Source organism: Gorilla gorilla, chromosome 21 (assembly GCF_029281585.2).
Source record: "Gorilla gorilla gorilla isolate KB3781 chromosome 21, NHGRI_mGorGor1-v2.1_pri, whole genome shotgun sequence".
Classification (NCBI taxonomy): Eukaryota; Metazoa; Chordata; class Mammalia; order Primates; family Hominidae; genus Gorilla; species Gorilla gorilla.
This window is the reverse complement of record NC_073245.2, coordinates 26,026,628-26,049,320: the sequence shown is the minus strand read 5'-3', so window position 1 is coordinate 26,049,320 and position 22,693 is coordinate 26,026,628. Positions and strand designations below refer to the sequence as shown.

The following is a 22,693-nucleotide window of genomic DNA, read 5'->3' as shown; positions in this document are numbered from 1 at the left end:
TGTCCTATCTATAATTTTTGTCTCATCCAACCTTGTTTATTATGGGAAAAACACTTCAGTGGTACAGCAGTTTGGAAAACCTTATTATCCTTAAACTATTAAGTATCTGGCTTTGTTTCATAAAGGGGTTGGCTTTCTGTATTGCCTCCTCAAATAATAATGCTGATACCTTCTGTAGGAGATGAAGGGAGCTAAATTTGGTGGAAAGCATATTCCATTTTCAAAAGAACACTGAGTTTTTCCTGTAGTGATTTTTTGGTGGCCTACTGCTAAGCTCTTAACAATTCCGTAATTCTGTCAATTCCACCAACAGTAGACTGAGAATCACTGCTGCCATGATTGTAGTGTCAGCGTAGTGACTGTATCATAAAAGGTGCTCACTAAAAATTCCAGCAATGGTCATGGGTTCTGAAAGATAGACCAATGTTCACAGGACCATTGGCTTTATCTCAACAACTTATAACTTGCATTTCAGAGGCTGATGCCAGGGTAAGTAATTATCTAGTATTCAGAGAAAATTTAGACACTGGGATTTGTAGCTATACAAAACTACTCTATAGTTTAAAATTTGAAAAACATGGCCAACACGCTGACCAGTCTTAGTAAGGGAAAACTATCAGTAAGTTAAAGCTGACTTACAGGAATAATTTTAAATATATATATTTGCAGTCAAATAGTATTAAGTGAGTATTCTTAGTTACTCATTGCTTGTGGCTAAAGAACAAATTTCACAAAACACAGATAATTTCACATTATCCTCTCAAACAAATTTTATTTGTATTCTGCTCTAACAAATATAGTATGAAGGCAACAGTTGTTTTTTAGTGTATGGCACAGATGAAAAGAAACAAACAGATTTAGAAGCAGTCCAGCATTTAAATGCTGGTTTAACAAAAGAGGCACGTATTATCCTATTTAGCAGTTTATACCAGATATCAGAAGCCATTTTTTTTTCCTTGCAAGCAACAGACTACATTTATTTGCATTAAGTAAAAACATATCTTGATCAAGAAAATTACTTTTTTTCTGATTTTCCTTTATATCACAAATGTCAGGGTAAGGCAAATCCTTAATGAATCATGTAATAAAAACCCTATTCCCCAAGAAAATATATTGAACATATTCTGCTAACTTTGTTATTTTTCAAAGCAAAGCCGACATGCGCCACATACAGAGAAATGTCTTTTCAAATCAAGTGCAGCAAGCAGAACTGTATTAATTCACAAAGAGGCTTTTCAGTGTTTCATAGAAAGATTTACAATTAGCTGCAGTGATTAATATGTGACCCAGTATCACAGACAGTGATTCGGATGCCTTCTTTGTAATCTTTTATGAAAGAAGACTTGTCCATCATCTGAATAGTTACCAGCTAGAGGAAAAGCCCCTTTGTCTCTCCTACAGCGAGGACCATTTTAATTAGAACTATTATGGTGAAGGCCTACTTTGATCCTCTGTATGCAAACATGACTAATATAGGGCTATTTTCCTCCCTCCCTCCTGTAACTCTTCATGCCACATAGCTGGATTGGAGTTTGGTTGGAAATTGACATCCAGAATTTATGTGCAGGAAAATCAATCAGTTTTTCAAATCTGTTTCATTGTACAGCCTGTGCAATGGCAGCACCAGCAAATAAAGGTTTTCTGTGTTCAGGTGTCTTTGATCTGGCTATAGTTAGATTGTTAATATTTCACTATTGAATTGGAAATTAACTTTATCATTTGTTTTAAAGCATAAAACTGTATAGCCAAATAACAACCAAAAAGCATGACAAAGCAAAAATGAAAACACAATCTAATTATAGATGGAAGAATAAACAAATTCAGGAGTCGGGCTGAAGATATTTATTCCTCATTCTCTTAGTTTCCTGGATACAAAGATTACTTTCATTCTTGTAGAATTTTTAGGCAGAGAGAATTCCCTCCTTCCACTTCTAGCCCACCCACATTTGAAATAAATGAATAAAATGACTGTCATTGATGATAAGGAGAATGCCAGGGCTGGATAATTCCCATCCTGGCTGTTTCTAGCAAGGACATTAGGTCTCTTCCATCATTGTTCATTAGAAAATCTCTGTCCCTCTGTTTCCCTCATGTTTTTTTCAACTGTAACTCATTACTGAGGCTAAGTAGCACTAACATTTGGGAGTCACAAGAAAAACGAGCTTCTAGCAGATTGCACTTGTCAAATACTTCACAAGAATGATGGCAACTTTCAATTGAGTTATAAAGATGGCATGAAATGTAGAAACTGTCAATATTTGGATGACATCGTTTCTTGGATTCTTTAAAATGAGCCTTTTCGTTACTTTTCTGAAAAGCAACAACATCTAATGGCAATAGAGGATATAGATGCTTCCATATCAAACTGGAATAGCAACAGAAGGCCATAATCCCACATTATGAGGTCACGTAAATGTCATTCTTGCTGATGTCTTGATTTTATTAAAAAAAATTTGTTAGAATATATTGCATATGCTGAAGTATAGCTTGTTAACTATTCCAGTATATCAAATAAGCCATCCAGAAGGGGTAACAAATTCAGAAAGGCTAAAACCAAAGTCATAGGAAGATAAGATGAATTTTCCATCAAAAAAGTGCAAAACTGAAGATTTTGATGGGATATTTAGAAAGCAGAACATCCTTTTATTTTAGAAATAATAATCCACTATTTTTCTCCCTCTGTTAGGAAAAACAATATAAGTAAGTTTTAGTTCTAAAGCCCTTACAAGGAAGATGGATTTAAGAGGATATGCAACAAACGATATGTTTCCACTGAAAACAATGACATGACTTTGGAACCCGGGGAGGCTGTGGGAAGTAGGCATCTGGCCTTATACTGGCTCTAGGATAGATACTGGTGATGATGCCTGGCATCCTCATGGTCGCCATCCCTTGTGCCCACTATACCACTGGCATCTTGGGTTTTTAGTACTGCTGCCCCCCTTCAGAGCTGTATCCTCCCCTTCAGGGTTTTCTGGGTGAGGGGACCAACCATTGAATCAGCCTTGAACTTGGCATAAACAAGTGACAGCATTTAAACACAGGCCAGGAAGGCAGAACTGCAAGCAAAAGCTCTAATTTCCTGTAATTTCAAATGAGACTACTCTGTGGGCTGTCAAGCCTTGGGTGAAGACAGGATATTCTTTTATGGAAAACTCATAGCAATTTCAGGAGGAGCTTTTGATATTCATAGGCATATGTTTGGGTCCTAAATGCAGTGCCCCTTTTCTTAGCTTTTAACTGTAACACCTAGCAAAGGGCCATCCTTTACAGTTATGCAGCAGAGAGTCACCTCTTGCTGGTGGTCTCCATGTGAAGACCTCATGAACCAAGTAAGCTCTGCTGAAAGTCAGTGTCAAAGAAGGATGCACCTGCCACCCTGGTTAGGAAGGAAGAGACCCAGATGGCTGCCAGGGCCCACCCTTCTGTTATGCCTCTGCACTCTGCTCTGGAAAAAATTCAGCTTCCATATTTCTCATTAGCCACTTGGAACAAATTGTGCCTTGGGAACCCTGAAGAAAATATTTTCACCTCATTGTCCAGACCTTCTCCAAGTGGTTTCCGAGGCTTTTGCCCATTTTCTATCCTGCCTCCTCTGTCTGGGGATTCTACTGCTGCTGGGCTCATTGATTCCTAAAATTTAGCCTGCAGCTTATCAAGCCACTGTCTTCCTCCCCTTCCTTTGAATAAACCACTGTGTGACCAGCTTTGTGAAATAACCAAGAAAGCAGACAGGGGCCAGGATACACATGTGAGTGTTCAATCAAGCCACTGTGACCCTGGGGCAAAGTTGTAAGAGAAAAGACAGAAATTACAAGGATAATGCCTGAAAGATGCGTCAACATGGGTCCTTCCACCAAATTAAAGGAAACTTTTTTTTCTTTTTTTTCTTTCTTTTTCTGCAGATAAACGGAACAAAATGCAGCTGGAGAAATTAGAGTAAAGGATTCCCCGTCCTTCCATGGGACTTGCCTTCCCCCCACCCCCACCCTCCTCCACAGCATGTGCTGCTATCTTCCCGAGCTCCCCCAGAGCCAGGAGAGGCCTTGCGATGCTGAGGATTGTCATTTAGTTCCATTTCTTTGTTCCTTCGCTTCATCTTGTGCCCCTGCTGAAGACAAAGAGAAGCCATTTGTTAGATTAAAGATAAGACATCTTCACAGGCTTAGCAAGGAATACATTTTTAATACAGCCATTTAAATGTCTCTCGCCCCTCACATAGGCCCAGAAATATCTTATTTGACTATCAAAGAGCTTTAGATATCTGAACTGTAATTGCTGGCACATGGTATCTTTAAAGAGCATATAAATCACTGTTAATAAATGTATGCCACATTGACAACGAGCTTTGGCTGATGGGGACGATTAACTCAATTCTTCAAAGTATTCGTTGAAAACTGTAACCCTGAGTTGATGTGGCTTCCCTTTTCAGGCCCATGCTCACACTCTAGTTTCCAGGGATCAGCATATAAATAATAACAATTTTCATAATGCTGCTTTGCAAAAGTCATTGATGGTTATGCCACCACTTCAGATTGTACTTATTAAATTATCTGCCTTATTCACTACCCATGAGAGGACACTAAGAAGACACTGTGCCTTGGAAAAACCTATACTCTTTATTTTTTTTTAGATTTTTAAAATTGAGGTATAATCTGCCTACAGGAAAACACACAGATCTTAAGCATACATTTCAATCTGTTTTGAAAAATGCATACATTAAACCCACACCACCAAGAAGATATACATTACATCACCCCGGAAAGTTCCCTTCCCTACTACCCCACTCCTGCTGGAATGAACAAATGATCTGATTTCTATCTCCATAAATTAGTTTTTTTCTGCCCTAGGACTCCCTGCAAATGGAATCATACAAGTACCTCATTGTGTCTGTCTCCTTTCACTCAGTGTAATGCTTCTGAGATTCATTCATGTTGCTGCTTTGTTAACAGTAATCTGTTCCTCTTCATTGCTAACTAGAATTCCCATGTATGTATATGTCACTCTTTAAAGTTCATTTTCTTGCTGCGAGACATTTGTGTTGTGTCAAGTTTGGGGCTTTTGTGAGCATATCTGCTATGTGTATTCTTGTACAAGGCTTTTGTGAGTATAGGTTTTCATTTCTCTCAAATACTCGGGAATAGAATTGTGGGGCCATAGGATGGATACATACTTTACAAGAAACTAACAATTTTTTAAAAGTGGCTGAACCATTTTATATGTTCCCCAGCCATGTATAAGAGTTCTAGCTCCTCCACATCCTCTGTAACATTTGGTGGTGTTAACTTTATAATTCAATACTAGTGGGATCGTGGTGGGATTTCCTTGTGGTTCTGTATTTTATATCTGCGGTCCCTGGTTTTCAGTAATCTCAGTCCAAATTAAGTTAAACCTGGAGATGCTTGGTGGGTATCAATCAAATACACAGCCCTACACTGCCTAGTCTCCTTGTAGAACTCTTATTGAACTTAACATGTCTTGGTTATTCTCTTCTTCTCCTTCATGTCTCTTCACGTGTCTTTGATACTACTACATTTTAATTTGTTTTTTCTATTGTCGTTAATTATTTAGTGTTGCTCTTTTCTTATTGTTTTATGTCTGCTTTTATTTGTTTTGTCATTCAAATGTAGTTATTTTATAAAATCTTCAAAATTTCCTACTCTCTTAACGTTCTCATAGTGCTAATTGTCCTGTAATTTTACCTACTGACTCTCACTCAAAATGGATCATTTCCTTGTGTGTTCTGTAAGTCTTAAAACTATGAATTCAACTTCAGAATTTGTTTTTCTTTTGCAGAAATTCCATGGGGTAGTTTCATATTTCCACTTGCCACATACACCAGGAATCACACTGGTCTGTAATCAATTATTAAGTTCATTTTTCAATTTGTTTATTACTGCATGACTTTGGATCACATAAAATTATGTTTCAAACTCACAGTGTATTTGTGGTTTCTATCTATCTTGGGAGCCTTTTTCTCTCCCCATGCAGTACCTGGCGCAGATCCAAGTCTTTCTGTTAATTTCTTGAGCTAGAAGTCCTAGATTTATTTACGCAGAGGTATCAGTTCCAACTCCTTACGTTGAATGGTTCAAGGTCCAAGGTGGGCATTAAAATGCAAGGCTGTGGCCATAAGGCCTGTCTCCGTATCAACAATCTAAAGCCCCAAATTTAGTGGCTTATAACATGAGTGATTCACTATTTCTCATGATTTTACCATCTGGCCTGGACTGAGCAGGACAGTTCATCTGCTTGAGGTGGTACCTGCTGGGGCCAGAACATCTGAAAGGGATTCTCATTTTCTAGGACTTTTCTCCACGTGACCTCCTTCATTCTATAGGATAACCTGGGCTTCTTCCAAGGTTCTGGATTCCAGGCAGCGAGCATTACGAGAGTGCAGAAACGGAAGTTACAAGCCTCTTAAAGCTCAACCTAGAAGCCACACTCAGTCTGCCATGTTTCTCCAGAACCAAAGGTTCAGATTCCATAACCATCATTACTGCCCTCAAATACTTGTTGGAAAACATTTACATTTGGAAAGTGTTCCACTGATGCATTTAACCCTCCCTCTGTTGTATCCTTATGCTATCCCTGATTTTTTACAATTACAAATTATACAACGCCAAACATTCTTGTATTATGTCTTTGAGCTCTCTAATTCTATTTCACTGTATTTCTTTAATTTCCTTGAAGGTATGATTCATAGAGCAAAGGTTCCTTCTTTCTGTCAAATGACCAGATCATCTTAACAAACCCTTCTGTGTAAATATTGCTGTGGGAGTCAGTGACGTTGCACAAGTCATTCATTCTGCCTCTGTGACAACTGTGTCCAGAAACTTGCTATTGCTTAGGGAGCAGAATTTTGAATTGGAGTATTTAAATTTCCATTTATTAGCCAGGTGACCCTGTGCATGTCACATCTCCTTCCTGGAATTTAGTTACCTTAAACTAATTTTGGACTTTAAGTTTTGATACCTGGCCTTTAATCCCAGCACTTTGGGAGGCTGAGGCAAGTAGATCACTTGAGATCAGGAATTCAAGACCAGCCTGGCCAACATGGTGAAACCCTATCTCTATTAAAAATACAAAAAATTAGCCAGTTGTGGTGGTATGCGACTGTAATCCCAGCTACTCAGGAGGCAGAGGCATGAGAATCCCTTGAACCAGGGAGGTGAAGTTTGCAGTAAGCCAAGATCGTGCCACTACACTGTAGCCCGGGTGACAGAGTGAGACTCTGTCTCAAAAAAAAAAAAAGTTTTGACACCTGATTCATTTGGGTTAACATATGAGTTCATTTTTATTTTCAAGAAAAATATCATTTTGATATTAACCAAGAAAAACAGACTAATCCTGGCACTTTATCTGGACACTGGTCACACAGGAAAGAAATAATGTCTGTAAGAAAAAAATCTAGACAAGAAGCCTATAGTTTATTGGCAGCAAAAGGGTAAAAGGAAAGGAAACACTGAGGAGCTTGCATTTAAATTGTTCAAGTTTAGTCTCATTTCATTACTTTTTAATGGAAACTCCTCAACCGTATCATTTCTGCAGCTTAGCAGGGTATTTTAAATATATAAAGAAAGTAAAAAAAAAAAAGGAGAAACGTTTATAAGAACATGTTTGTATGAGCTTATACTTTTTAGCAGTCTTATGCTATACATGCATTACACAGATACCATTACATTTAGTTTTATAGGATATTCAAGACCATACAGGAATAAGACATGTACTCTTTCACACATTCCCATATTTTATTCTTCCATGATGCTGGAGCACAAGAGTGGTAAAGCCAAGCCTCTTAGGAAAGTGTAGAGAACCATCAAGAACATGCAGTGAGTGCAAGGAGGTACAGGGGGCAAGGGTGTCAACACATCATTTGTGCCTTACACTCGATGACCCATGATTCATTTATTCCATAGGTTTTTTTCTTTTTTTTAACAACTAAATATTTTAAACCAGAACTTGGAACAGTTATAACATCAAGCATAATTTCCTTCTTCTAATTCTTCTCATCAGCCCTCAGGGTATGGAAGAGGATTATAGACCACTCGGGTAGCAGTGTAAAGGAGGCTTAGCATGACTAGCTCCATTTTGCTCCCCGCTGCCCCCGTCCAGTGATATCTTTCAGGTTGATTGCTTTTGCTCATCTCTTCATGCAGGGTGAGCTAACTACGGCAGGAATTTAGTTTATAGTTCAACTTTAAAGCAAAGATGACAATAGTTCCTTCCCAAAACTAACCACTGAAGAGATAAAGACAGTATGCACACAAATAACAACATTATGTTAAAGATTTATAGGAGCAATGTGACCTGACCAAGGGCAAAGAAGTTTCACAACTCCCCCTTGAACCCTTGCTGCAGTCCAGATGTCTGTCACCTCTTGATCTCAACCACCTCTCTGTTCCTTTTCTTCAAAGAGAAAAGGAGCCTAAAATTCTATAAATTTAGTGTGATTCTTTAGGACATTAATTTGCCATCTTCTTGGTTTGCTGGCTCTCGGAATAAAGTCATTTTCCTTGCCTCAACACATTGTCTCTTGATTTATTGGCTGCGATGAAGCAAGCAGTACTGGCTTTGGACTCAGTTACATTCATCATTCTAAATATATTTTAGTCTCTACTGAGAGATTTAGAATGTTGGTCTGGAAAACCTCCTAAACATGATCTGGACCAGGCTTTTTATTTTCCTGGGAGTTCCCTGAAGCTCATTCAATGTAACAAACCTTTGTGCAGACGCATGGGTCCACAGGTAGTGGTGTGAAAAAAACAGGACCTAAGGCAGGCTTGTTTCTGTCCAAACACACTCATATTCCTTTATACAAACTCCAGGGCAAAGATTGAGTGTTATGCTTAAAGACAGATATACCAAGCAACTCAGCAGGTAGCTTCTAGAAAAGCAATGCTTCAGAATCAGCTTGGAGTTTCTGAAATAATTTGACCACTCCAGGAGGCCAGGGGGTAGATGGATGGAGACATTTTTTACTTGTCAAAGCACAGAAAACCAGGGTATACATGATTTGAATGTGCTGTAGCTCATCTTTTCCTCTTCAAGATGGCAAGCTTCTAGGGGTGATCCTTTCCCTTTACGCTGTGTTATTTGGTTTAAAGATTTTCAAGGTTTATCCCAAGCCATGCTGCGGGAACTTGGCAAAACCAAGGGAAATCCAGTATGTCATTTGCGAATAGTTCTTATGGCTGGTTGATCATTGAAAATCTCACCACAAGGGGCATCTTACCTATTAGTTGATCTTCTTGTTGACTCTCTGTTGGGTCATTTACCTTGTCAACCTGACTATTCATTTCAACTGTCACCAGAAAAAAAAAAAAAAGTTAAATATTCATTAAACCTAAATCTCTGAGACACATTAAAATGACCCATGATTTGATACTTTCCTGATTTCCTATTTGATGCCTCTTTTCAATTTGTTTTCATTCATTCAAGATTTGGGGACTATTCTTGTAGATTTTTACTGGTGGGGGTAGAGGACATACCTCAGATGCCCCCTTCAAATCTTATGTTGAAATGTAATCCCTAAAGTTGGAGGTGGGGCCTGGTGAGAGGTGATTGGATTGCAGGGATGTATCCTTCATGAATGGTTTAGTGCCATCTTCTTAGTGATGAGTGAGCTCATATGAGATCTGGTTGTTTAAAAGTGTGTGACATGTTGCTTCTAGTCTTGCTTCTAGTCTGGCCATGTGAGTTGCATACTCCCCCTTCCTCTCCCGCCATGATTGTAAGCTTCCTGAGTTCCTCATCAGAAGCAGATGCTGGCACCCTGCTTCCTGTAAAGCCTGCAGAACCATGAGACAATTAAACCTCTTTTCTTTCTAATTATCCAGTCTTGGGTATTCCTTTATAGCAACACAAAAAAGGCCTAACCCAGTGGGGGAGGGCAGGATTGCCTCTTCCCCCAACTGAAACTGAGTTGTCACTTCAGACCAGATTTTTGGGTTGACAGTTTGGATGTACATATTATGATTCTTGGATAAATGCAAAGGCTTTAATAGATATCTAAGAAAATAAAGAGAGAAGGCAAAGCAAAGCACATCACTGACATGCAGAGAGGTAAGCAGCTTGCTCCAAAATGTCAATATCAGGCCTGTTTGGTTTGCCATACTTTCAATTTCGAATTCAAAACAGACCTTGTAGACTTGCCGATGGCTGCTGTAGTGGCAGTGAGTGGCCATGAAATTAAAAAGCCGACCATCTAACCAGATCCCGTAGTTGTGATAAAACATGTGCTTTTACCTGACTCAGTGTATTCTATGCGAGCATTTGAATAAAAATAGAATGCATGATTACTGCCATTCTCCAGAAGTGACCCAGAGCAGGCATAGCATTCACTCTAAATTTTCCAAGGGTCAGTAGGTTTAATTAGATTGAAATTTTCTCAAGCATCAAAGTCCACATTATAAGCTGAGAAAATGAATATACAAATAGACAATGGCCAGATCATATATAATGATAGAATTCTGACGTAAAACCTCTGCAGAAGCTAGCCTAGGCGACCAAAACACAGTCTCTGCAGCAACTGACTCAGAATGGTCAGGACTTGGTCAGTGACTGTCAGCGTCCCTATTTTTTACCCCTGCTTCCAACTTGGGACCAACCAGGGAAGGCCAAATGTATTCCCTAATACAATCACTTAAGGTGCCCCACTTCTAGTTAGCCATGTCCAGCTTCTCTATGCCAACAACCTCCAATCAGAGCATGCTTGAAGTATTCTCTTTTTCTAACCTATAAAGGGGGGTTTCCCATCCCCTGCCTGCCTTTGAGCCTGCCAAACACAAGTGATAATGGCCACCCTTGTTATAGTTACCTTTGAATAAGTAACTGTTTGTTCTCATTTGGGCAGTTTTCATTTATTTGCACAAAACCAACAGCCTGTATCTCCTTTTTCACAAACATGAAATTAGTGTAAAGTAGTGGCAGATGCTGATTTTCACACTTCAAAGAGGCTTGAAAGAGAGAATGACGTTATATGGCATCCACTGAACTCTCTCCCAGTAAGGAAGGTTTTAAAAGCAGGTCTCAGTGTTCTCACCTGCAAACTGCCCTGAGTTTCTAATGATGTGTGAACTTATTTTAAACCCCATAAATAAACTGGCCCCAGATGCAGCAACCCTATGTAAGTATAAGCATTCATCCACCGTCCATCCTGCTCTGCAAAGTTATTGTGAGTTCACCCTTCTCAGTGTGGGAGTGTGCAGGATAAAATACAGGAGAGTATTCCTTTTCTGTTTCTTCTTCCAACCAAGGGATACTAGTTCTAAAACCTGCTAATAAATGGTACAATAAAAAGCATCCCATCACCAAATAAGTTTGGGAAAAGCAACTTTAAATCATGTTAAACAAGTCTCTTTACCTCTGAGACTTCTGAGGGCCTGCAATCCTCTACTGTGTATGGTGAATCTCCAAGTGAAGACTAAAACTCAGTATTTCACATTTACTTCTCTTTTATTCATGGGCCTGATAGTCCTCAAAACATGATTTGTAAATAACTAGTTAAGAACCATGTCTGTAGCATCACAACCAAGCTGAAGCAGGTTTAGTTCAACTGCTCATAACTAACAAGCAGTGGCTCTTAAGGGATGGGTCTGCGGCTTAAAAACATTGTTCTCACGGGCAATGCATGCCCATGAGTAAAAAGCCAATTTGGGCTTATAATTATAAGCCGATGGGCTTATAATTAAGGGAGGCAATTCAGGTGATGATAAGCCGGTGGGAACAAGGAATACCTGGTATAGGAAATTCTATTTAAAACTATAAATAACATCCACCATTGGCTAAATTTTTTCCAAGGTCATTATCAACTCAAAGTAATTTGTTTTTTTCCTTTGGCTAAAATAACCCAAATGGCAAGATACTTAAATGACTGACCACCTAACCAATTCTGGTTCTCCTAAACTCTATGGGCCAGTGGAATCAAATACTTATTACATTAGGTAGGCTTACATAGTTGTTTCTCTAATGTAAGTAATGGTATTTCAAAGGGCCCTTAGCATCGTTGTGCAGGGGAAAAGGGATATTAATACTCCTGAGGCTCAGACTCTTTAGATGCCTACAAAATTAGATGTAAGTTTTTAAAGGTTGTTTGAAAATTTATTTTTAAGGTGCTTTTAAAGACTCACTATGTTTTTAACCAAGGCAATGGATGTGATACAGTGGAGTGAAGTGATGAAGGTACAAGAACAATCTTAGCCCACACCCAAGGTAGGGCTCTCCCGAATGCTGAGTGGAGCAGGGTAACAGGAGGCTAAGTAGGCTAAGCACCTTTTGCAGAAGTAAGTAATGCTTCCATAAAGTTCAATAGATAGACTTCAGTTCAGTTTAGTCTTGAAAGTATCTATTGAGTCCTCAGTATTATAAGATATGATTAAACCAGGACATATGCTGTTTTAAAACAGCTAGAAACAGGTTTTTTTTTTTTAAAATAAGAGGTTGCCATTTTTATTAGTTTGTAGCACAAAATTGTTTTTGAAATTTACTGTGTTCTAACCAAATATGTTGCTTTATAGAACAGACAGTTCCCTTAATCCTAGATTACACATAGAAAATATGCCAGATTTGTAGTTTCCATGGGCTCCAATAGCTCAGAACCTTACCATCAGGACCTGGAGTATTTTCTAGGTCACTGGAGCCTTCACTTTTCCCAGGCATCCTAGGTGTGTCCTTGCCTGGAGCTGGAAGAGAAAAAGACCACAGTCCCTGATGAATAGAGAATTATAACAGCCTGAGGGCCAATCATTTCTGTCACTCTCCATTGCCCTTTTAAATTCAAAAATACTCCTGGAATTCAACTTCTTTTGCAGAAAAGGTTAAAAGAGGAAACAGAGGGTTGAGTTGCTTGAATACTTTTGTGTGGCCTTCTAAGTTCTCTTTAATTTGTGAGATGATCACATATATACATATATAGTTTCTCAAGTTAGAAATCTGGTAGCATGACAGCAGGAAAAGTTGATTTCCTCAGAACAACCTACAGTTTAAATTTAGGGAAGTGTGTCTGTATGCATGGGTGGGTGTGAGAGAGAGTTTATGTAGTTTAACCTTAGAAGAAGAAAAAGAGAAAATGAATTTTGCCTTAGGCATGACTGAAAGCTGAAAGATTCATTCTCCTGGTAGTGAGAGTTTTTGTGGTTGTTGTTGTTTGTTTTTTAAACAGAAACAAATGGTTTAGTTGTTTCCTTAGGAGACCTCTGATGCTGCCATTTCGGATTGCTGAGAATTTAGTCGTCAGTAGATTTCCTTTGTGACTGGCCTCTATTTGCACAGCTTCACAAGGTGCTTCGATAAGATGCTTCAGTGTAGTAAAGGAATTGTGTTTCATATTGTAAAAACATTTCCAGGTATTCAAAATGACAATCATTTCTTGCTTCTTAGTTAAATCTCTCTTAAGTTTTTATAACTTGAAGAGCAAGGACATTTGTAAATACAAATACATACATAAAGTGCTAGAAAACCCATAATTTTAAAGGTTTTATGATTCCTGTACATTTTTAAAGAGAGGATTAAATTTATTTTCATTACCTGATTACTTACTGTGTCCAGAGTATGTTAAACTTCATGTGCCTATTGATGAGAAAAAAGCAAGGACGGGAAAGATCCAGTTTATAATGTCTACAAAGGAAGAGATCTTCAGAGGTAGAATTTGTACTCTTGGTAATGGTGTATTGAGGTCGACAATTAAGAAATACGATTCAAAGGTAACTGGGCTCTGAGCTTAGGTAGATGAATGGCAGAGAGGTCATTAATTGATGACATATAAAACAAGCAGAGTGGGAAAAGAAGAAAGTTATTTTAGATTTAAAGCCTGAAGTGTAGGGGCATTTATGTGAGATATCAAACAAGTTTTGCATCTAGCACTGGGGAGAGAATTATGAGAAGAGAATTATGAATGGAACATGTGGGTATTTGGGGGACACCAAGATAGGGTAACATTCGTAGTATGAGAGTAGATGAAAGAACTCAGGAAAAAGATAACACAAGGGAAAAAAAGGACTCATGGTCTCCTCAACTCTTCAAGGACAAGATGAAAGTCACTGTGTCCACAGTGCTTTTCACTAGCTCCTGAGAATGAGGTGGAAAAGGAAGAACAAAACTTGGAACTTCCAACTGGACTTGTTAACACTATATAATACCTTTCTCACACTGCCTATTCCAGAAATATATCATTTTTCAATTGTTCATCAACATACTCCTTGAGCACACAATTACAGAAGAAACCATTTGTGAACTCCCCTAAGCCTGGGAGCAGGAAAACTTTGCTAATTATGCCTTAGAACACAGAAGTAATAGGGAGCAAGAACAAAATATTTGACTTTATAAACATAATAAACTTTTAATGGAAAAAATACCAAAAGAAATGTTTAAAAAGCTACAAATTGAGGGAAAATATTTGCACCTTTTATCATAGACAAAGTGTTACTACAATCTTTAATATATAAGGCCTTTTAAAAATGGAGATGAAGAAGACCACCAACTTAATGGGAAAATGGACAAGAGATTTAACAGACAGTTAATAAAAGAAGATATAAAAATGGCCTGCAAAACACATGAAAAGGTACTGTACTTTGCTAACAACAAAAGGAATGCAAATTAAAATTATAATGAGAAAGGGATTCTGCCTAAGGTGGACTGTAATGATTCAGACTAACCCTCTACCAAGAACAGCTAGAAACACTGAATACATTATTTAAAAATAGCATTGTAAGGCCCCAGAGTGCTATGAATGCAGGACAAACCTGAGGAAATGCAAAATGGTGAAGCTGACATTGCACATGTGTCAAGAAGTTGAATAGAGCCTGCAGGTGTTTTGTGAGGCTAGGGGCAGGGAGCAAAATTTGAAGGTTGGGTTCTACCAAGGAGAGGTACCCTGCTAACTACCTCAGGTTTTTGGTGGGGTCCCCTGAAGGGTTATATCCTGGGGGCAAGAATGAACTTGAAATAGACCATCTCTTTAAAAAAACCTGAAGTCTAACTTTTAATTAATACAATTCCTGATTGAATTATGGTGCTTTGCTGTCAGGAAGCAAAAGTAAATCTTCTCTGGAGGAAGATTAAAAGCCTCAAGTTATCTCTACAGTTTTTCAAACACAGTGTCCAGAATTCAATACGAAAATTACCTGGCATTTCAGAGGAACAAGAACAAGTCACTGAAAACCAAGAGAATAAAAGAGATGACATATGGATAGACATCAGAGATCCAGGTATTGCAGATGCAGCTTGAATAACAATTAATGTATTTTGGAAATTGGATGCCAAGTTGAATAATTTTTATGGCAAGTAGTTTATCAGAGAGCTGGATACTTTTTCAAAAGTCAGATGAAAATTCTAGAAGTGAAAAAAAAAAAACCCACAAAAACAAGTTAAGAATTAAATAGGTGATTTTGACAGCAGGTAGACCTAGTTGAAGAGGAGATTAGTAAGCCAAAAGCTAGGTCGGAAAAAGATACGAAGCCTAAATTGCAGATGAAAACCCCAGATAAGAGTGAAGGAACCGTATGAGATAGGATTTATCCTATGTAAAATGGAGCAAAAGGAATATTTTAAGAGATAATGTCTGATAATTTGCCAAAATTAATGAAAGATATCAGATATCATCTCAAACCATTGTTTCAAGACTGTTATGATTCCGAAGCAAAATTAATGAAAAAAACTATCACTCAGTCTAATCATTGTGAAACTGCTGAAAACCAACATTAAAGAAAAAAAGTTATCTAGTGAATAAAGATCCATTAACTTCAAAATAACAATAAGCCTTATAGATAAATTCATAACAAAAATAATGGAAGCCAGAGATGATGCAATGACATCTTTGAAGTGTTAAAAAAAAAAAGACTTTCAAATTTGAATTTGAAATAAAATAGTTTTCAGAAAATATGACTGAGAGAATTTGGTGTCCACAGACCTATACTGAGGAAATAGTTTCCCCTACCCTCAAAAAGAAATAAATGTGAAAGGTAATGTGGACAAAGACCTTCACATCATTATGCAAAATTTCTTACACAGGACAAAGCACCAACTATTAAAATAAGTTTATCAAAACATGCTAAGGGAGAGGAAAATAAGCCAAAAGACTCCTGTACCGAATATATAAGAAATAAACATACAAAATAACCTTGAAAAGACAGGGAACCCAACAGAAAGTGGACAAGACACAAACAGATGTGTCACAAAAGAGGATATTGTAGCTGGTCATTTAATTTTTTCAATAACTTTGACCAAATCTCATAGCACTTAAAAGCCTTGGCTTTTTCACTAGTAAAATGATTATAAAATATTCTGACTCATCTTAACTCTCTGGGACATCATCAGACCTATTTAAAATATAATATTATTATTATTTATATGAAATGATTCCTGTGGAAAAATTAATTGATAAGCTCTATCTAAGCATTACTTTCTTGACTATTTTCTTAGGGTCCTTGTTTCTGATGGGATCTAGAGGTACCTGTAGCTTATTCTTTCAGGAAATATCTTTCTAAGTTGTTACTCTCAATGGTAATAACCCCGGTTACATTACTATGGGGAAACCCCTCTGGTATCACAGAGAACTTTCTATCTAATAGGCATAATTCTAGTCTATTAAACAATGCTTAGTGAAATAAGGGAGGGTACAAAACACTTTCAAAAGTTAGGTGAGAGAGAGGAAAAAGTTGAAGAAAGCAAAATGCAAATAACAAATCAGAAAACAGTAAACATTTAAATTTCTAGCCCTATGCTTGTCCTTCTAACCTCATTTCACAATGGAATGTGTGAGAAACTCAGGTTGTGCCACAGTATTGGCATAGATTAGTATGAGATTCAATGGCAGATTTGAAATCCATGAAACAGAGAGAAAAAAACAGAAATCAAAGTTGTAGCTCTGTATACCACTATATTCCTGGAGCAGAGGGAAGTATAGTCTGTTAGATCTGCTTTCCAAGACTCCAATATCGTTTGGTAGAGATTGTTCATTAATTTAATAGCATGAGTGCACATGAGGTTTTCCTGTATGTGTGGACATGCACTGTGAATATGATGCATATGTGTGCAATGGTATGTTTATGTGAATTTGCATGTGCGTGCGTGCATGTGTGTGTGAGTTGTTTGTTTGGAAAGTGGGAGAGGAATGACAGATATTTCTTACTGTGTCATGCATGTGGAACTGGTTCTATCCTAAGAGCTTCTACATCGCTGGGCAGTGCAACTGGATGCCCTACAGAAATGAATCCATTTCACATAGACAACATAATCTGATAAAAACAAAAATGGCCTCTGTGGCCTATTTATTACAGTTTGCCTGTCCCTCCTTCCATTTGGATTGCTGCTGGCTGAAACACAAACAAGAGGTACATTCCAGAGCTCCCAGCAGGGGATAAAAGATGCAGAAATAGAAAGAGTCTGGGACATTCAGTACTATTTTCATTTTCTATCAACAACTGCAACTGTACTGCTCAAACCCTTGATTATAGCAATTTTTTCTAGGTTAGTGGAGTTACATAAAAAGTAATAAATGAGGCAGATGTCATCATAGAAGAAAAGATACTGAGATGCACACAGAATGTAGTTAATTAGACTTTTAAATATATAAACGTGAGAGATGTTGGGGGGCAGTCCTCCAAGCTTTTCTTTGGAGATGTGTACTGACAGTAAACTTCACACAACAAATAGAATTACAAGTAATTATTTGGCAGAATCTGTAGTTGCATAGGTGACATGATAGGTACAGAGCGCAGGGCCTGTCTGGATTCAATTGTATTGAATTAAAGTGGTATCAACCGAAAGCAAACCTTCTTGAACCACCTTGACAACTTTTGCCATACCTATGTTCCAACTTCACTATTAATGTAATTGGATTAGATAATGCGTTCAGAAATGTTTCCTTCCTACCTGCCACCCTCATGGGAATCTACTTCACTCTCTCTTGATGCTGGGCTTAATTACAAAATTTGCTTTGGCCAATGGGATGTTAGCAGAAGTGTGTCAAGGAGAGACTTGAAATGCATTTGACAGTTGGGGCTTTCCTTCTCCTACCTTTTACCGCACGGACAACATGCTTTAGGGGTAGCTCATCCGAGGAGGATGAGACCAGGACTCAGCTCACAGCTGGATACACTTCCTGGCCCAGACTAGTTGCAGTTGATCCTAATATCCATGAGCAAAAGAACAGACAACTGTTCTAAATCCCCTGAGGTTGAAGATGGTTTGATATGAAGCATTACTGTGGTGATAGCTAACTAACACACATAATAATACACTTCTAATCGATTCAGTTCTAAATTTTTCTTAATTTTGTCCCATAGAAATTATAGCTATGAAATCTTGAGCTTCATTTGTGGCTGATTTTTTAACATGCCATAATGTGTTAATCTCTACATCACCTAAAATCATCTATCAAACTACAAATGGTGCGTGTACAAAACTTTGAGAAACACTGAATTAATGTATACAAAGGAGAAGTCCCTTAACAGGCTAAACTCTGCTCACTTCTTTTCCTCTGGGTAGATACCCAGTGGTGGGATTGCTGGATTAACTGGGAGTTCTACATTTGAAAAAGACACTTGCACATGCATGTTTATAGCAGCACAATTCACAACTGCAAAATCGTGGAACCAACCCAAAGGCTCATCAGTCAATGAGTGGATAAAGAAACTCTGGTATATATATAATATATAATATTTTATATTTTATATTATATTTTATATATATAATATTTTATTATATCTTATATTTTGTATATTAGCTATATGATAGAATACTACTCAGCCATTAAAAGGAATAAATTAACAGCATTTACAATGACATGGATGAGATTGGAGACTATGATTCTAAGTGAAGTAACTCAGGAATGGAAAACCAAACATCGTATGTTCTCACTGATACGTGGGAGCTAAGCTATGAGGACGCAAAGGCATAAGAATGATGCAATGGACTTTGGGGACTTAGGGGGAAGAGTAGGAGAGGGCAAGAGATAAAGGACAACATATATGGTGCAGTATATACTGCTCAGGTGATGGGTGCACCAGGATCTCCCAAATCACCACTAAAGAACTTACTTATGTAACCAAATATCACCCATACCCCAATAATTTATGGAAAAATAATAATAATAAAGTGTTAAAACTGAATATAATACCAAAAACAAACAAACAAAAACTAAACTGTGCTCACTGTGGTATGGTTCTAAAATGGAAGAAAACTGGTCTTGGAGTTTAGGGCATCTGCACGTACATTTAACTCCCAAGCTCAAATGGAAGAAGGCTATTATTCCATATGCACAGACACGAATTTATGTTCTTTTTAAGCTAATGATTGTTGGAAAAGATGAGCTCAATTAGATTTCATTTTCCCCTAGACTTCCCAGTTCACTATCTAGGTCTAGAATGCATGTGCAACTAAGTGAAAGGAGATCAAAGACCAATTTAATGAGGAATAACACAGCGTCAATATCAACACCAGCTTGAAGAGAAGCTGAGTCCACGGTACACTATACCGTAATGATGCTTTCCCACAAACTGCTCCTTATAATGAAGTCACCAGCACTATCTAAAATAACCATCATGTGGTTCCAACAGCCATAAACTAAATAAATTTAACTTCTAAAAGAGCATTCCAGTCCTTGATAATGGCATGGATTTATTCATTCACATAGCTGTAGTAATGTCCAGGTTTCATATTCAGGTATTTTGTGAAAATCCATAGGGGTGCAAGGGGTAAACACTTGCTCTTAAAATTCATCCAGTGTGAAAGGAGTCAAAATAAAAAACAGGTAGCAATTTACCCCACTTTCCCTACAACAAATGCCATTCAACAAACCACAACTCGACCCTCTAGAAATTCCTTCTCTCATTGAGTATGCCTTTGTTTTTTTCTCTCTCTGTGTCTCTCCCTTTCTCTTTCCCCCCTCCCCCACCCCCTACCGTGATAGGTTCTGAACCTCAAGTCTGCTTACTTCTGGCTACCTTTCTCAGAGGTGTCACTATTAGTGAAAGGGGATGGAGTTTAACTCACTAGACTTAGGCAGAGCTGATTTCAAATCCAAGTCCTGGCATTTCTATTTATGTGATTTGGGGGCAAGTTCTGTTCACTTCCAGAGTCTTGGTTTTGTCACTTGTAGAGGGAGTTAATGATATCTCTCTCATAAAACTGGAGGATTGAAAGACATAATGACTGACATAAATGCCTGATTAATATTTATTGGCTACTTCTGGGTATCTCTTTATCACTGACCCTTAAGAACACAAACTTAGCTGAATCACCTCTTCATATCATTCAATAATTTACCACATATCCCTCCTCTGGGGTATCATTCATTCATTATTCTATTATACAGCCAGCATATTGTGCTGCATACCTACTATGTATGAAGCTTAATTTAAAAAGTTAAATGAATTAGAGCTCTGATGTAGCTAGATTAAATCTCAGAGGAGAAAGCACTGTTGCTTTTCGGCATTGTATTTTTCTTTTATTCCTTCTCCTTGTCCATAATTAGCTTTCTTGCATTCTACATCTACATGAAGAACAAATAAGTATCAAAAATAAAATGTCACACAGTCTCTCTTTCTGACTTTGGAACAAGATTTATTCTTTTCAATTTACTATAGGTAAATTGGTCCAGTCTTTATTTACAAATCAGATTCCATATAAAAACTTTATTAACATGTAGCTATTTTACTCTCAGTCTTTCAGTTTTTAGTTGGAAATGGGCTGTTTTAATTAATAAGTGCCAAGAATAATTGCTTTTAGTCAAAAGTAATGTTTAAATTCTTTAGTCACAGTCACGCAAAATAAGTCAAAGGCTTTTAACCCATTGTGCTGCTCTTCAGAGACATTTTCAGTTTTTACCTCTTAGTAGATAGGGTGTCCAGTCTTCCCCTCCTCTCCTGTCCTTCCTCTTACCTTTTCCTCATTTTCCTTTTGTTTCTTCCTTCCTTCTCTCTTTTTTCCTCCCCTTCCCTCCCTCCCTCCCTTCCTGCCCTTCCTTCCTCTCTTCCTTCCTCCCTCCCTCCCTCCTTCCCTCTTTTCCTCCCTCCCTCCCTTTCTTCCCTTCTTCTCTCCTTCTTCCTCCACCTTTCTTCCTGTATCCTAATTTTTTCCCTCCTTCCCTCTTTTCATCCATCCCTCTTTCCTTCTTTTCTTTCTTCCCTCCCTCTTTTCTTCCTTCTTTTTGTCCCTCCTTCCCTCCTTCCTCTACCTCCCTTCCTGCATCCTAGTTCTTTCTCTCCTTCTCTCCTTCCCTGCCTCCCTTCTTTCTCCTTCCCTCCCCTCTTTCTTCCTTTCTTCCTTGAATTTAAGACTTATTATTATGGACACTTTCATGTTTTACGAAGATTTAATTAACCAAAACAAACTACAATTTAATGAGATATTAATATATAATTTTTTAATGTCAAGTTTCATTTTAGATACAGGGGTACATGTGCAGATTTGTTACTTGGGAATATTGCATGACGCTGAAGTTTGGAGTACGGATCCTGTCACCCTGGTGGTAAGCATAGCACCTGATTGGTAGTTTCTTCACCCACTCCACTCCCTCCACCCTCCAAGGGTCCACATTGTATATTGTTCCCATATTTATTCCATGTGTGCTCAACGCTTAGCTCCCACTTACAGGTGAAAACATACTATATGCTAACTTTTTAAAATAGCGTGCATTTATTTCTAAATAGAAATAAAGATAAAGTTCAATAAACCTAACCCTTAAATAACTGTAGTGACATTTAAAAACAACAGAAAGGACACTTACACATAATTAACACTTTCAAACTGCTCAGAAAAATGCTAATGAAAAATGACCCTGAACAACTCTTTCCATGTTAAAATGTTCCTATTACCTTCCCAGAAAAAAATAATGCATACAATTCCCATCTCTTTCATTCTCTCTCTTTGCTCTTTTCCCACTCTTGCTCTACTTCATACCCTCTCTCATCTCAGTTTTCATTTACTTAAAATATAGATGATACTTTCTATTCTCTGCAGTCTGGCCTTTTTATGTTCTACATAAATATATGTATTTATAATATGTACATACTTTATTAACAGGTACTAGCAAATGTGCATTGATTAGTATTGCATTTTAATATGTGCATTGATTTTAGTGCCTATTCAATATACGCATTTACTATATATCAATGAGCATGCCATTGTAATCTGTGTTAATATCTCATTGCATAAATATGGATATATCATAATTTCTTTATCCAGGCCCACATCAGTGGACTTCTGATGTGTTTCTACACTGTTGCTTTTACAAACAGCTTCAGTGAATGTTCTTGCACTTATATTTTGGAAAGATTTTGTAAATATTTCCCAAGGATGAATTCCGAGTGAATTTCTAGATCCAGTGTATGTGAACTGTTAATCTTCATAGATGTTACAAAATTTCCTTCCAAAAAGGTCAGATCAATCAGATCACTTAGAGCATGATAATGATAATGATAATGATTTCTCCGCAATCTCCAGCAGTGAGTATCCTCAAACTTTTCAGGGAAGAAAATAGTATGTCCTCATTGTTTTGATTTACATTACATTATGAGTGAAATTACCCTTTCTACCTCCCTTTTCTTCCTCCTCCCTGTCTTTTGTCATCTGTTTTTATATTTTACCAATTTCCTATTTGATTGTTTTTTTTCCATGATTTTTGTATATTCTAAACTAAGAAAATTAACCCTTCCCTGTCTAAATACATTGTGAATATTTTCTCCTGGATTGT

General features: G+C 37.6%; 1 protein-coding gene across 5 annotated transcripts in view; it reads right to left on the bottom strand.

Moving 5' to 3' along the window:
- Positions 1-745: 745 nt before the first annotated feature.
- Positions 746-22,693, bottom strand: part of MACROD2 (mono-ADP ribosylhydrolase 2) — a 2,087,937-nt gene continuing 2,065,989 nt past the window's right edge. For 2 of the 5 annotated variants that reach the window (XM_055373553.2, XM_063702178.1), the window contains 3 exons: positions 12,606-12,683; positions 9,236-9,304; positions 755-4,108 (listed from right to left, as the gene is read on the bottom strand). In XM_055373553.2, coding sequence (XP_055229528.2) covers positions 4,065-4,108; positions 9,236-9,304; positions 12,606-12,683 — 191 coding nt within the window. In that variant the 3' untranslated portion in view covers positions 755-4,064. Of the gene's footprint in view, positions 4,112-9,235; positions 9,305-12,605; positions 12,684-22,693 lie in introns of all 5 variants that reach the window. The other 3 variants (XM_031004864.3, XM_019017390.4, XM_055373554.2) reach the window with 3 other exon arrangements.